The sequence below is a fragment of the Hyperolius riggenbachi genome, chromosome 6 (genome assembly GCF_040937935.1).
Source record: "Hyperolius riggenbachi isolate aHypRig1 chromosome 6, aHypRig1.pri, whole genome shotgun sequence".
In the NCBI taxonomy this organism is placed as follows: domain Eukaryota; kingdom Metazoa; phylum Chordata; class Amphibia; order Anura; family Hyperoliidae; genus Hyperolius; species Hyperolius riggenbachi.
The window spans coordinates 42677678-42694243 of record NC_090651.1 but is presented as its reverse complement, the minus strand read 5'-3'; the positions used below and the strand labels follow the sequence as shown (position 1 = coordinate 42694243).

General features: G+C 46.3%; 1 protein-coding gene across 3 annotated transcripts in view; it reads left to right on the top strand.

Moving 5' to 3' along the window:
• The window catches only part of MIGA1 (mitoguardin 1), a 95169-nt gene extending 79356 nt beyond the window's left edge, over nucleotides 1-15813 (top strand). For 2 of the 3 annotated variants that reach the window (XM_068242466.1, XM_068242467.1), the window contains exons 14-16: nucleotides 4564-4617; nucleotides 12126-12242; nucleotides 15465-15813. In XM_068242466.1, coding sequence (XP_068098567.1) covers nucleotides 4564-4617; nucleotides 12126-12242; nucleotides 15465-15665 — 372 coding nt within the window. In that variant the 3' untranslated portion in view covers nucleotides 15666-15813. The remainder of the gene's footprint in view (nucleotides 1-4563; nucleotides 4618-12125; nucleotides 12243-15464) is intronic. The other variant, XM_068242468.1, reaches the window with a different exon arrangement.
• Nucleotides 15814-16566: the final 753 nt, after the last annotated feature.

Below are 16566 nucleotides of genomic sequence, written 5' to 3'. Positions count from 1 at the left end.
CTGACTTGAGAGAAACTGTTATTTGCATACCTAAATGTTAACTCTTTCAGGCAGAAAAGAAAAAAGGAACACAATCGAATTATTTGTATGCATAATCCTGTACGTACTCGTCTATCTCATCATGTCACCTCGGGTATCCCATAAGCCTATTGTTGCACAGATTGGTTGGATTTCCAGGAATTTGTTCTGGTTACAGCCTTTTAAACTAAGGGTCTAGGTGTGAGTGCTCCCTCTGGAAGAAGATTGGGTAGACGGGCAAGGAACCTGTCAGCCTAGTACCTTGTCTTGAGAGTGGTAAGCCAATAGTACTCAGTTGTTTAGGCAATCTGTCTACACTGAAAACAGGAGCGCACCGCTGGTGCAATAAACTTTTTTACTTTGTATAGACACACATTAAAATTACACTTACAGTGTGTAGGAATGAAAAGCGCCTGTCAAGCCTGCCGGTAGTTCTCTCCTCTCACCCGCGCTTGGCCAGAGCGACGGGGTGCGATGATGTTTGGCGTGGGAGCAGAGGCGGTGGGCGGAGCCAGGTCGCGGAAGTGTCGTCTGACGTCACGACGTTTCGGCGTTAACCACGCCTTCATCAGGCCCAGCGGTGCGCTCCTGTTTTCTTGTACTTTCTATTAGATTTGCTGGCACCACCCAGCCTGTGGAGCAGCACCCATCCAATTCTTAAACACCCCATCAGTTGAAGACTGCGCAGGGATTTTTCTTTAATCTGTCTACACTGACTGCTTGCCCCCAAGGAAAGCTGGCCCATGAGGTCCAGTGTATCTGGAACAGTTGTGTGACTATTAACTAATCCAGCTGAGCTGTGCCCAACCTATGCTTTTTTTTTTTACCCCATTTGCGGCCCGCAAAGCTGACTTTTGTGGCCCGCGGAAGTGCATTATCATGAGGATGAGGATCGGAAATTGCGTCATATGTAAACAGCGTACTTGCATTCTCTGCAGTAGTGCTGTGATAGTTAGAGACCCCCTCGCCCATTGGTTGCTGCAGGAACTTCCCTCCAATAAGAATAAGGCTGATTCCTATTGGAGGGAAGTTCTGCTGTGGGCTGGAGATGGCACCGGTAACAGTTAGGACAGGTTCTTCATGCTTCGGCTCTCCTTTCCCTTCTGAACGCTTTGCCACTTCTGCAGTCCTCCCATCTCAGGGGTTGCTAGCCATCACCAACTGCCTGGCCAGCTTGTAAAAAACTTTCTTGGCCCCATAAAGTGTGCTCCACGCTGACTTTCACCCGCAGCTCGGTTGGAGCAACTAATTGAGGCCCCGGCTTCTAGCTGAACAGTAGGCCACAACTACCCGCAAGCTCACACAGCACTTGTGCTGGGCAGGGGGGTCACCCAGAAAGCTGCTGGTCACAGCAATAACCCATTCATTCTGTATTAAGATTAAATGTTAAACATTTAGAGCCAAATATTCAGAAACTGGTTTCTGAAGAACAGCTGCAAATTTCACATTAAGAAATGCCATGTTAACTAGAAAAATGTTAAACGTTGATATTTACATTTTTTTATATATATTTGCTCTGGCCCACGAGATTTATCTTAATATGAGGTGCGGAAAAAAAGATTGAGCAGCACTGACCTAATCTATTTAAAGAGACACTGTAACAAAATTTTGAGCCTTATTTCTTCTATTCTATAAGTTCCTATACCTGTTCTGATGTGGCCTGTCTTACTGCAAACTTTTCTAGTTGCACTGTCTCTGTAATAAATCTTATCTCCTTTCCTCTGTCTTGTCTGTCGGGCTGAGGCTGGAATGTGTGGAATGTGCAGCACTGCTTGTCATTGGCAGAAGCTTTACACACCCCCTCCAAGCTCTGCATGAATCACACAGTAAGCTGTTCTCAGCCTATGATACTCTGGTTAGAAGCCAGTCATTTGTTTGTAAACACTGCCTAAAACTGTTAATTACAAGCCAGGATTGCAGCAGGGAGTGACAGAAACAGCACAGACGGGCACAGGGGAACATAAGGAATAGAATGGTATGCTTTTTATGGTAAGAATATTAGAGTACAGATTATCTTTAAACAGGATACCCAAGCAGCTCGAGGTAACCCAAAACCACTAAGAAAGTACTAAGAAAGAGACCAAAAAAAGCCCTCCTACTAAAAAGCAACGTTTAGTTTAATTTGCCTTCTTCAAACAGAAGCTGAATTATCACAAATACCTTCTGTTTTAAGAAGGCATTTTACACTGAGCGTTGCTTTTTAGTAGGAGGGCTTTTCAGTCTATTTTAGTCTCCTATACTTCCCTAGTGGTTCTTGGTCACCATGGGTTAACTGGGTATTCTGTAGTACTGGTCCAAGCCCCTATCCCCTACAGCCATATCAATCCCTGCCATGCACTGAGGAGGACCAAAAGTCTGAAACAAGCTGTCTGCATGTCGGGTTGATGTGGCTCTGTAAAATGTATAAGCTATAGGCGTGCTATACACCGGCGGTTTTGGATGTAAGCCAAGCTTCAGGGGTATAAAGAGATGATTTGCATATTCATTAGTGGTGCATTGTGGGAAACCAGTTGCTTACTTACAGCTAAATTATCGCAGATACCTTCTGTTTTAAAGGGCTTCTTTGGTGGTGGTAAAATAAAAAACCTTACTTGGGGCTTCTATCAGGCCCCCTGCAGCTGTCAAGTACCGCACCGGCCTCCTACGATCTTCGGTTTCCCGCCACTGGTCCCGATCTAATATTCGTCTAATTAGACAAATAGTGTTCGCTCCCGCCCGTCATCAGGAGCTTACTGTGCAAAGAAATGAACAGCGCTACTTAAAAACAGATGAGTGCTTACCTGCAAAAAAGTGCACACCCCACTCATGGGATTCAAATACACAATGAGCATACACATGACCTGTCTACCACTTGGAGGATGTTAGTTTCACTAACAATTTGCAATTTGTTAGGTACTTGTCCCTCCCACTGTCGAAGAAGTCTTTCCTCCATGGGAGGGGACCTAACACTAACTAAATTCTACCTATGCATATGCATAGCCTGGGCGCGCTACCAGTAAAATTGAGAATTGCGCAAAAAAAGTGGGATCAGCGCATCACCAGGCCGCCTCTGAATGGCCTCAGCTCAGAGATGCGCTGAGCCCCCCCAGAAACTGCAAACGCACCTTGAACCCAAACAGAGGCTCTGCATATACACCAAAGGAAAACTATTAAGTGGGAGCAGCTGACCAGAAATAAATCAATCAAACATAGCAAAGAAATGAACAGCGCTACTTAAAAACAGATGAGTGCTTACCTGCAAAAAAGTGCACACCCCACTCATGGGATTCAAATACACAATGAGCATACACATGACCTGTCTACCACTTGGAGGATGTTAGTTTCACTAACAATTTGCAATTTGTTAGGTACTTGTCCCTCCCACTGTCGAAGAAGTCTTTCCTCCATGGGAGGGGACCTAACACTAACTAAATTCTACCTATGCATATGCATAGCCTGGGCGCGCTACCAGTAAAATTGAGAATTGCGCAAAAAAAGTGGGATCAGTGCATCACCAGGCCGCCTCTGAATGGCCTCAGCTCAGAGATGCGCTGAGCCCCCCCAGAAACTGCAAACGCACCTTGAACCCAAACAGAGGCTCTGCATATACACCAAAGGAAAACTATTAAGTGGAGCTTACTGTGCAGGAGAAGTACAAAGGCCTCTTGTACTGCCCCTGTGCAGTAAGCTCCCGATGACGCGCGTGGAAATGAGCGCACAGCCGCAGTCTAATTAAACGCGTAATTAGACCAACACCGGCGCCAGGAAACGAAGGATCATAGGAGGACGGCGTGGGACATGACAGCTACGAGGGGGCGATAGAAGCCCCAGGTCGTTTTTCGGGGTTTTTTTTAACTCCTGCAAAGAACCCCTTTAAAGAGAACCAGAAACAAATAAAATAACATATTTATACATACCTGGGGCTACCTCCCACGCCGCATTTCTCCGCTGCCTCTGTCCGCCGGTACCGGGTCCTGTCATTTCGGCCAATCGACACAAGTGCAGTGTGCTCCCTCCGTACTGCGCATGCGTAATGAGCCGGAGGGAGCCCCTGTGCATGCGGAAGACCGCCCGTGTCCGGCGGAAGTGACAGGACCCGGTACCGGCGGTAGAGGCAGCGGAGGACGGCGGCGTGGGAGCGATCCAAGCTTCTGGGGCTGGAGGAAGCCCCAGGTATGTATAATGGTGGCCATACATGGTACAATTTTTTCATACAATCTTACCATTTCTATGTAATATAAGGGAACTGTCTAAATTATCTTTTCAGTATATTCACTTAATTGACCCTTATACTACATAGAAATGGTAAGATTGTATGAAAAAATTGTACCATGTATGGCCACCATAACATCTTTTTTTCATTTTTAAACTTCGTTCGTCTATGGTTCCCTTTCAGAAGGCAAATTACACTAATCTCCATTATAAACCTTCAGATTGGGTGACAAGCAGTTAATGTTTGTGTGTTATAAGGTACTGTGCTCTGAAAAGTTTACAAGACTCTTCTCGCAGTGTGACTTGTCTCTTCAGCTGTGAAACATGAACTCCTTTGTTTTTGTGTGTCATCAGGCAGTGTCCTCCAGCTGCTGGTCTGCACTGAAGCAGAAGAAGCAACAGATAAAGGTAAAACATGCCATCAGTATCTGCTTCTGTTGGGTACACACAAGGTGGCCATACATCTAGCGATTATGGGCAGATCGACCAAGAGACAGATCTCTCTCTGTAATCAAATCTGATCAGAGAGAGAGCTGTTGGCTGCCCAGACACCACAGGCCGATTCCAGATCGATTTCAGCATGAGATCTCTCGAGGATCAGCCTTGTGACATCACCTCTGGCTGGAGACGGTGAGACTTGCAATGCATCGGGGGGGGGAGACATTTACATTGGGGGGGACAGTGGCCAGGGATTCGTCAATTGTCGTGATATTATGCCCACCCGACCAACCATGTCAGCCCGAAATTTGCGCAACCAATAAATTTGACGACTTTGGCCCGTAATCTGTCAAATTGTCGAGTGGGCATGCCTGTTGCGGTGCCAATTTGTGTTAGATTTAATAAAATTATCGAATCAGATGGTCATTTGGGCCCCAATATCGCTAGATGTATAGCCAGCTTTCCTACTGCACTTTTTTACGGATGTATTTTTGTTCACAGTGCGCATTGTAATACACGGTCTTCCACGTTAGCTGAACCTAAGGCTATGGGGAACGCATACGGTGTGTGTGTTATTATGTGTGACATTAAGGTTAAAGATTTTCTCGCAGTCACACTGGCACAAAGTGCAGCCTGCGCAGTAGCATGGAGACGCTCATGCAAGGCTTTTTTCTCCATGCCTGTATGGGTCCGCCCTATTCTGTAGGCTTGAACCTACTGGCACCTGCACAGTGTGGCCACGCCCATACAGGGAGGGGAGCGCATCTGTGAAGACGCAGCTGAGTGTCCACTGGGGGGGGGGGGGGGGGGTCACTGAAGGTTTAGTGACAGCCAATCCAGATTTACAGCTGAAGTGCAGAATGTCCTCATTTACTCAGAATAGATTATCATTTGTAAGGAGGATCAGATGTAGCAGTAACTGTACACACCTGAGGTGAGAGGGATATGGACGCTTCCATATTTCCTCTTAAAGTGTACCAGAGCCAAGGTTTGGGAACAAAATGAGATCTTTACCTAAAGAGAGGGAAGCCTCGGGATCCTATTGAGGCTTCCCTCAGTGCTCAGATGTTTCCTGTCGCTGAGTGTGGCCCCTGGAAGATTAGCGCCAAGGCATTGTTGCTGATCATATCAGGGCTGTGCAGCTCCTCTTCCATCAGCTCGACCACGCCCACACATGTTTAGTAATCCGGAGCCACTCGTGCTACTGAGCATGTGCAGCCTTGCCTATGTGGCTACTGCACAGCCACGCTAGTAACAGGAGAGGAGCATGGCCCCGATGTGGAGGGGGGGCGCTCTCAGTTAGGAGGGACATCGGAGCACAGAGAGAAGCCTCAATAGGATCCTGAGGTAATTCTCTCTTTTTGAACTTGAGTTTTGGCTTGGGTTCCCCTTAAATAATACCAGTTGCCTGGCAACCCTGCTGATCTCTTTGAAACACCTGATCTGCATGCTTGTTCAGGGTCTATGGCTAAAAGTATTAGAGGCAGAAGATCAGCAGGACAACCAGGAAATTTGTATTGTTTAAAAGGATATAAATATGGCAGCCTCCATATCCCTCTCACTTCAGTTGTCCTTTAAACTGGCACTTCTTATAGGAAATATGCCCACAAATACAGTGCAGTGGTGAGCAGTGTCACATGACCTTTTACAGTATGATAAAGAAAGATAGTTATACCAACTAGTCAGTAAATACAAATAAAGAATACAGATCAGCAGTTTCTCTTGGAACATTTGTAGTCCCTCAGCATCGCCAGCTCAGAAGTCTGGAGAGCCAGGAGGGCAGAAGGAGATCCTGAGGGGATAAGAAGCAGCTGAGGAGGATTTAATGTCCTCTGTTTGTTGCCAATAATAGACGGAAGTCAAATATCGGAGTCTATATAGCACATCAATAGTGGAATCTTATTGGCTCTTATGCTCCAATACTGGCTGCTCAGAGCGCTTGCTGCTTTTGTGGGGGCAAAGTTTATAGAAAAAAATGCATATTTGCCTGCCCATTTCAAATTTTATTCCAGGCTGTGCCCCTCTTTCTTATTCTTCAGAGAAGGTGGCTGTGCATTACTCTAGCTTTGTGCTCCGTTACGCTCTCCAGGTGGTCAATGATGCCCCCTCATCCTTTTTATGCAGTCGCTTCCCGGTCCTGATACTAGTATAGAGGCAGGGCCCCATTTCATGAAAGGCCCTGGCCTCGGGCGGCAACTGGCCAAGGGGCGGCTGGACATGCAAGAGGGATTGCTGCATATGAAAGAAGAGACTGCAAACAGAATACAGACGCTGCAAATAAGGAGTATGATCTGGAAATGGGGAGCTGCTTTGAAAAGGATCGTTATAAAACTGAATGGGGCTGCTGTATATGAATGTTAATCATGGAAGAGGGGGCTGCACAAGGGATAGGAGGGGGTGCTGCACATGGAAGGGAAGCTGCAAGAAAGTTGGCCTGGGGTGGAAAAAGTATAAATCCAAAGTGCCAGAGCAGAGAGCAGAGCAGAACTCCTGGCTGTTCACCAACATCATGTGTATGGAATGTGAATATTTTTTTGTCTTTTGTTTAAAGCTAATGGGAATCCGTAATTAAATAAAAAAAAAAGTCAGATACTCACTAAGGAGAGGGAAGGCTCGGGTCCTAATGAGCCTTCCCTCTCCTCTCCCGGTGCTGCGCTGGCTCCCCCGTTCAAATCCCCCACCGAGGGGACTTCGGAAGCCGAGTCCTCCCGAAGACAGGCGGCTCAATACGGCGCACGTGCGAGTGCGTCATAGAGTGCGCAGTGTAGAGCGGCCCATCTTCGGGAGCACTCAGGCTACACTGCGCACTCCATGACGCACTCGCACGTGCGCCGTATTGAGCCGCCTGTCTTCGGGAGGACTCGGCTTCCGAAGCCTCCCTTCGGTGGGGAAACAGCGGTATTTGAACAAAACGGTTGAATACCGCTACAGGGGAGCCAGCGCAACAGCGGGGACCGGGAGAGGAGAGGGAATGCTCTATGGGACCCAGAGCCTCCCTCTCCTTAGGTGAGTATCTGACTTTTTTATTTAATAATGGGTTCCCGTTCACTTTAAAAAGAACCCTAGACGTGAGACTTATGGAAGCTGCCATATTTATTTCCTTTTAAACAATACCAGATGCCTGGCAGTCCTGCTGGTCTTTCTGGTCAGTAGGGTCTAAATCACACACTTGATACAAGCATGCAGCTAATCTTGTCAGATTTGTCATAGACGTCTGATCTGCATGCTTGTTCGGGGTCCGTGGCTTAAAGTAATAGAGGCAGAGGATCAGCAGGACAGCCAGGCAATGTGCAGTATTTAAAAGGACATAAACATGTCAGCCTCCATTTACCGCTCACCTCGGGTTCCCTTTGAACTTGAGGTGAGAGGGATATGGAGGCTGCCATATTGATTTTCTTTTAAACAATACCAGTTGCCTGGCTGTCCTCCTGATCCTGTGTCTCTAATACTTTTAGCCATAGACCCTGAACAAGCATGCGGCAGATCAGGTACTCAGGTTTTACTGGATTAACCATATGCTGGTTCCAGGGTTTTAACTTAGACATTGTTTATGACAGAAGATCAACTGGGTGGCCAGGCAACTGGCATTCTTTACAAGGTAATAAATATGGAAGCCTCCATATCCCTCTCACCTCTGGTTCCCTTTAAGGCCGGTTTTACACTGTGTACTAGCGGTAGTCAGTAATCCTACTTCTGGCCGAAAGCCACGCAGGAACTGAGGCTCTAGTGCTCACTTCCTGTGGCGTAAATCCGAATTGCGCAAAAGTGTATTGAAAAAATACACTTGCGTGCCGCAACGCCAACGCGAAAAACTTAATAAAAAGCTGTGTCACCATAGACTTACATGACTTCTGTTCTGCCTAACATTGCTCATCGACTGTGCATCGAAAACGTCACTTCCGGCACATCGCACCAGTCAGGTGTGAAAGGCCCCATAGAATTTCATTGCCTTAGTGTTACCGTTCGGTAGCTAGGGATGATCAATGAGATACAAATTGTTCAGAAATTATGCAAATTTTTATGCAAATATATGCAGCTTGAAAAAGGACCAATCAATTCAAACCTGGGTTTAAATTGATTGATCCATTTTCAAACTGCATACATTTGCATAACAATTGGCATAAATTGGCATCAATTCAAAACAATTTGCATATCTTTGATCATCCTTAGCGGTAACGCAGTGAAACCACCCCAGTGTGAAAGCTGCATTGACACAGGCTTAGCTGGAGATTTTGGAGCTAAACGTTTCCAGTATCCTTATTCATTTTGTCTGACTTGGATGGCCAATAGGAATCCGCTTCCTAGCCAGTAGTTCTTTGCTCCCAAAAACAGACACCATCTTCATATAGATAAATTGCCGAGGTTTGGCAGGGATGAAATGCTTTGTATGTTGCTTTTTTTTTTTTTTTTTTAACCAACAAGGAAAAAGCATTAGTGTATGAAAAATAGAGCAGATGGAGTTTAAGGATTCATGTTTCGATCCACAGGCCTGGCTGAATGTATTTACAGTACAGTAGATAGGAGGATTTCCTGATGTACTTATGTATTTGGATTAATGCCTGAATCTCCTGAGTTAGTCCCAGTTTCAGCGGGGGGGAAGAGGGAGGTAGTCCATGGCTAAAGGGATCATAAAATTGTAAAAACTTTAACTGTAAATAAAGTACTGTATGCCTCACTTTTTGAAGGGGGGGGGGGGGGAGAGTCACAGCGTTGTATAGTCCAAATGCAGGGAGTTCTTGTGAACACCTTCAATATGAACCTCCAACCCGCCACAACGTCATGGAGTCCCCTGTACTGTGCCCATGCAGAGGAAGACACGGAGACACAAAGGGGCATAGAGGAGGACAGACAAGGGGGACACAAAGGGGCATAGAGGAGGACAGACAAGGGGGACGCGAAGGGGCATAGAGGAGGACATAAGGAGGACAGAGGCGGACACATGGGGGACACAGGGAGACACAAGGGGGACAGAGGAGGACACAGGGAGACACAAGAGGTACAAAGGGGGCATAATCCACAAGATGTCCCTTCACCATGGATGCCCCAGGTTTAGTATATATATTTTTCCCCTGGTTTTGTCCTCTAAACCTAGGTGTGTCTTATGGTCAGGAGCGTCCGAAAAATACCGTAGTGCCTGCGCACTACGGATGCGCCTGTTTTCAGAAGCACTTGCAAATTCCCAAAGCGAGAACTGCCACACCATAAACATATTATGTTGGGTGCAGGGGTGGAGTTAAGAAGTCAGGGCAATTTTTGGGTGCCTGGAGTTGGTGGTTTCACAAACTGAGGAATCAGATTGGAAAGATTTGTACCAACTCCACAGCGCTGGTAAGTATTAGACTAATGAGTCGGGGTCAAGGAGTCGGAGCAATTTTTGGGTACTTGGAGTCGGTAGTTTAATAAACTGAGGAGTCCAATGATTTTTGGACTGAAGAACAAGATAATCAGTGGAGGGCGTTAGGGGGATGTGCTACCCCGTGGGGGTGCTGAAATAGTTCGATTTTTGCACTGACTCTACAGCCGTTGTTGGGTGCATGACAGATGATTAGGCCAATCACCATAAGTACAAGTACAAGTATTGTCTGCACACCAATTTTACATGAAACACACCTTTTTTGTATCAAACAAAATACAAATTGAGGGTTTCACGGCCTAGTAGTCTTATGCATAAAAACATAACTTTTAATAGTACTGTAATGCCAAAAAATGATACAGTTGTTGGTCATAATGTCAATAGTCTAACGCATTATGACCAACGTGTATTGAGGACTTTTTGTATGCTATATCACTTGTGTGACTATTTATTGGCATTACTATTAAAAGGTATGTTTTATGCATAAGATTACTAGAAACCCTCAGTTTGTATTTTGTTTGTTTCTGATCTTGTATTCAGAGGGGTGGCCTCCTTTTATTCCACGGATACGAATAACAATATTTAACAACACACCTTTATTGTGCCATCATGCACATAAACATTCAACAATACTTTTGGGGGCCTTGCAGAGTCCCCCTTTATCGAGGCTTGTGGAAATCCCCCACCCCCCTTGATAAAGGGGCACTCTGCAAGGCTCCTGAAACTATTGGTGAATGTTTATGTGGCTGAAGGCACAATAAACGTTTGCTTACTGGTAATCTAAAATTCTGAAGCCTTCAGAGGAGTCCGGAAGGTGTGGAATTTCGATAAGGGACAGCGGTGATACCAGGGCGCTGAGAGAGGACCAGGAAGGCTTTGTGGGATCCAGAGCATTCCCTCTACATAAATATCAACTTTTTTTTTCTTCTCTAAAGCAGACCTGAACTCAGAACTTCCGCCCTCTTCTAAAAAATAAGCAACAGCATAATAAACTTTAAAGAGGCCGTGTAACGAAAAAAAAAACCCCTCTGGGGGATACTTACCTTGACAAATCCTGACAAGACAGCGCAGGCGCGAGTACCATTTACCTCTCTGCAATCCTGCGCAAGCGCACCAGTGGCTCTTCGTTTGTGCAAGGCGGAAATAGTAGAGCCCGATCATATCCGCTCTACTGTGCAGGCGCGAATACGGTCGGGTTCAGCTATTTCCGCTTTAACCCGAACTGAGAGCCACTAGTGCGCTTGCGCAGGATCGCGGTAGGTAAATATCTACCTCTGCGCTGTTCGGGGGGCTGCAGCGCTGGCGGACGGGTGAAGCCTCGTTAGGATCCAGAGACTTCCCCCTCCTGAGGTTAGTATGCCCCAGAGGGTTTTTTTTGTTTTCATTACAGGTTTTCTTTAAAGAAAAACATTTATTTGTTACAGAATACAATAATACAATTCCTGCAATAAATCTGCAGTGTGTCTACTTTCTGCTTTTGTGGAAGCAGACATAATGTTAACATCCAGTGTTTAAATATTTCTGTGCTGACACAGTTGAGGGCCCTTTTCCACCAGCGCAAGCTGGCTGAATCGCAAAAACGCAAACCGCTAGCGATTTTACAATCGCTACGGTTTGCTTTTTAACATAGGAATCGCGGTAGGTCATTTCCACTACCGCGATTCGTTTTTGCCGGGAACGCGAACGCGCGACGGAGCGATATTTGCCGCGATTTTGCTATGCAGTGCATAGCATAGCAAAATCGCGGCCGCTAACGTCGGGGAATCGCCGGTAATTGCGATTCAGCAATCGCTAGCGTTCAGCGTGAACGCTAGCGATTGCTAGTGGAAAAGGGCCCTGAAAGCTTAAATTACACTTGTGATTACTTACAGATGAGGGGGAATTAGAAAGGCTCTTCTATCTAAAAACACACAGTGTGCATCTGTTTTCCTTGTGGCCTGTGCAAAAGGTCCACTTTAAAGGCATTTAAAAAAATTGAGTACGGTTAGGGTTTTATTTTCATTTTTTGCCAGAGAGATGTATTTTCACTGTAAATATTGTTATGTGTGAATCCATCCCTGGTGACGGAGGAGGGAAGATGAGTTGCGATGTGACATAGAGCTCGTGGCTTGTTTTCATTTTTCAGGTTCAAGATGGATTTTTCGCCCATTTCTACGCAGTGTGTGAGCACATAAGCCCTTTCCTGACCTGGGGGTTCCTGGGGCCCAGAAACTCGTCACATGACCTGTGCTGCTTTTTTAAGGTACTGTTCCTATATGCTGATAGCTTGGGTGGCATGTCATCTATTTGATAGAAGCAAAAATCGAATGGAGGGGAGCACCGAATGGCAGAAAGAGGAAATCAGCGTGCCCAGACCCAAACCCCAGTGCCCCCTGGGGAGCACCGCAGTACCTAAGAACTAAAGGGTCGGCACCACCTGAGGTATCAAAGCTCTTTTATTCCATCACACAGTGCTGCCGTTAACATGTGATGGAATAAAAGGGCTCTGAAGCATCAGGTGTTGCCGACCCTTTTGTTCTTTGGATCTATTTGATAGAGGCATATGAAAGAACACCTGTAATACTCGGTACAAACCATACAATTTTGTATTAGATAGATGGTTCCATAGATAACTTCCGTCATGTCCGATATTATTTTCAATCCTTTTTCTGGTCGATTTCTTATAGAAGTGAATGGAAATCAATGAGAAAAGATAAGGGTATCGATTGGAAAATCAAATCGAAAATCGATCGAACGGACAATCGACCGGAAAAAAATGCATTGTGTGTACCTAACATGAAAAGAAAGAGCCCCGTGGGGTACTTACCTCGGAAGAGGGATGCCTCTGGATCCTCCCCTGCAGCCCCAACCCATCCGAACAGCAGTGTTGACTCCAGGATCATAACAATCCTGTGAGAGCCTTGCGCAGGCGCAGGAAATCTACGCCCTGGCAGCCAGATGGCTATCAAAACAGGACGTAGATTTCAACTACTAAGGTCCTTAAGTAGTTAAAGAAGAACTTAAAGGGACCCTGAACAGTGCAAAAAAAGGAAATCTGGACTTGCCTGGGGCTTCCTCCAGCCCCGTGTCCCGTTTGGTCCCTTTGCATTCTCTTGGTCTCTTCCATGGTTTTGCTGGCGGCTTTTGTAATGTTGCGACTTTGGCTAAAGTCACGTGTGTGCGCCCCCCAACGCGTGATCACACCAATCGACATAACCGTCCTGCGCATGCACGATTTAGTCTTTAGAGGATCACGCAGGATGCTTACGGCGACCGACATGATGTGCTGGGGGCGCGCACACGCGACTTCAGACTGAAGGCTCTTTTCCACTATGAAATGCGATCGCGATTGCGATCGCGATTCCGATCGCGATCGCAATCGCGTTTCAATTTCCACCATGCGATTGCGATTGAGCTACTATACTCATTATAGTACAGCTCAATCGCATACAAAACGCGGCAGGACGACGATTGCGCTTTGACCAAAATCGCATCGCAATCGGATCGCACTAATGGAAATTGCTGCTGCAGTTTCCATTAGTTTAATGTACCTTGCGATTTGCGATTAGAAGCAAATCGCAAATCGCAGGCTAGTGGAAAAAGGCCCTAAGACGGATTACCACAGCCGCCAGCGGAACCACAGAGGGGACCAAGAGGATGCCGGGAGACCTCGCGGTCTATGGGGGGGGGGGGGGGGGGGGGGCTAGAGGAAGCTTAAGGTAAGTCCAGATTTCCTTTTTTTCTGCACTGCTCAGGTCCCTTTAACTACTGAAAGAAAGTTTTAGGGTAAAAAATAAAATCAATACATTGCAAAGTGAGAAGTAGAAAAAATAGAACACACACACACACTATATATTATTTACCACAATGCAACAAGGACCACAGGCAGGAAACTGTTATGGCCATGGCCTTGACATCACATTGTGGGTGGGATCTCACCACAAGATCAGCCATACAAACGTCCATGATGGTCTGTTCGAAAAAAGGAAAAGATTTTTTATGGGAAAGGGGGTAACAGCTACTGATTGTGATTTAAATCATGGGTTAAACTTCCTTTATAAGGACAAACAGCAAGTGAAGTGCTGATGTGTTTAACACTGCCCTGCATGTCCTAACCTGCTGCTGCTGTAACTTCCTGATGTGGCCTCCTCCATTCTCTGCCATACGGCTGCTTCATCAGAGCTGTTACCATGGCTCATCACACATCCGGCTGATCACAGCTCTTATATGGTAACACTAAGTGGCATGAGCGTGATCTATGGGGAGCCTGAACAGCCTGATGTGTGGACAGAGCTATGCACAGACAGTTCGGAGGGGGAGACCACACAACCAAACTCTTCCACATTTCACTATGCAAAGTATTTATTCCACAGAAATCCACTGCTCTGTGTTCCTGTTCTTGTTTAGTCTGATAAGTGTCCAATTAGTTCTTATCAGCAGCTGTGGTTGGGGGCTATAAGCAAACATTTACCATGCCTCCCGTTTCCCTTCCTCACTTGACGTTCTCCTACACTCAAACCCATTATTCCCGGTGACTCCAAACCTGGACGTTCTGCTCCGCTGTGGCCGCGCACTTGCTCCACCCATGTCTCCACTCCACATGTGATGCTCAATGCAGTAGCATGCAAGCCAGGACGCAGGAGTGGGGAGAGAAACTGCGCTCCTATCCTGTGACATCACTGCGCAGCCACAGGGGAGCAGGAGGACATACTGCGCATGCGCGGTGCAGTATGTCAGGGTTAGGAGTTGCCGTGGATAACGGGACTGAGTGTAGGTGAACGGAGTGACGGAAGGGAATGGGAGGCGCGTTAAGTCTTTGCTTATACTCCCTACCCAGTGCACCTTTCGCTCTGGTATCCTTTAATGGCAGAGGCCTCAAACCTACTACAATCGGTCATTGGGTGACTAAAGTACAAGTTCTGATGAAGTGGCGAAGGCACAAACGGCCAATCAATTTGTTTCCTTGATTTCAATGGGAAAATTTAAACTGCTTCCATTCTCACATTATTGATACCCAGGAACCCAAAGTTCACAAACTTGGTCATTTAGCTGCTGTGTGTCAGGGCCCGTTCTCACTAGGGCGATTAGCAGGCGATTCCCGCTAATCGCCAAAGCACTAGTGCTTTTTAAAGCGCTAGCGCAATAGAAACCTAATAGCAGTGATCTCACTGCCACCATTGCCACTGATAGTGAGCGTTTCTCGATTAGCGGGAATCGCCAAATGCGTTACCGGCAGCATCTTTTGGCCATTCAGGAGCAATCGCAATTAGCATATATGGAAGCGCTAATCACGATCGCTTCAAGAACTGGTATTTGTCCAGTGATTTTTCTGCGTTTAAGTGTTACCGTTTTGTGCTTTTAAGTGTGAATGGACCCTCAAGGTTAGAAAAAATAGTCAGAACAAACAACAACCAAATACATACGCTGGCAACGCCGGGTCTTCAGCTAGTATTATAATAATTTCTTCTCTCTCTCACTCAAACAGGATCAGACGCTCCAGTTCCTGAAGGACATATTCGACCTAGAGAAGGTCTGCTACGCAAGCGTGGAGATGCTATCACACGATATCCTGCAGTGTCTTCACCAACGCCTGGAGGTGCTGGAGACTTATTTGCACATACATTCTTCTGAGCCAGTTCATGCTCCGACCCATGTGTACCAACCGCCCCGCCCCTTTCTGGCATAAGTTTCGTGGGCGGAGCCAGTCTCTTGTTCACAGTGAAGGACTCCCCTATTGCCATTGTGGCCTCTTATTTTCAATAGTGCCCATACATGCAGACGTGAAAATATATCTCTGGTAATTCTTTGTTCAATTAGAATTTTTGAATATTTAATGTTTTATTCTTGCTCTTTATTCCATTTCATGTGAATTTGAATCCTGATTTATTTTTTTTAAAGAGAATCTGAAAAAAAAAAATCGCCCCTGAAGGGTACATACCTTGGGAGGGTGAAGCCTCTGAATTCTAATGAGGTTTCCCCCATCCTCTTCCGCCTCTGGGATCCAGTGCTGGCAGCACCCGAACTGCTATCATAAAAGTGATTTACCCTCTACGCTCCTGCGCAGGCGCAGTAGCAGCTTTCTGATGGGCTGTGGTGGAAATGGCCAAGCCCGATATGCCAGAGCACACTGGAAAGCCGCTATGGCGCAGGAGTGAATAGTAGGTAGGTAAATATTGCAGCTGCGCTTGAGCCATGTGGGCTGGTTTTTGGGGGCAGCCAGCGCTGGTTCCTGGAGGATGAAGAGGACGGGGAAGCCTCATTAGGATCCAGAGGCTTCCCCCTCCCGAGATTAGTACCCCTTTGGGGCTGTTTCATATTTTGTTACAGATTCACTTTAAATTAAATTGATGGGTTGGATTTATTTTTTATCATTAAAAAGTTCAACCTGGAATCAGCATAAAAAGGAAAATTGCCACATGTATGGGCATCGTAAGAGTACTGCCGATTTGTTTATCATCGGCTAGAGTGGAGTTCGAATGCTGGGAAATGATTGGACGAGGCTTTGTGACCGTGAGATGTGATTGGGTGAATCTTTCTGTTTTCTCCATGCTGGTAGAAGCTTCGCTGTGGGCCAGACAGGAACTCTC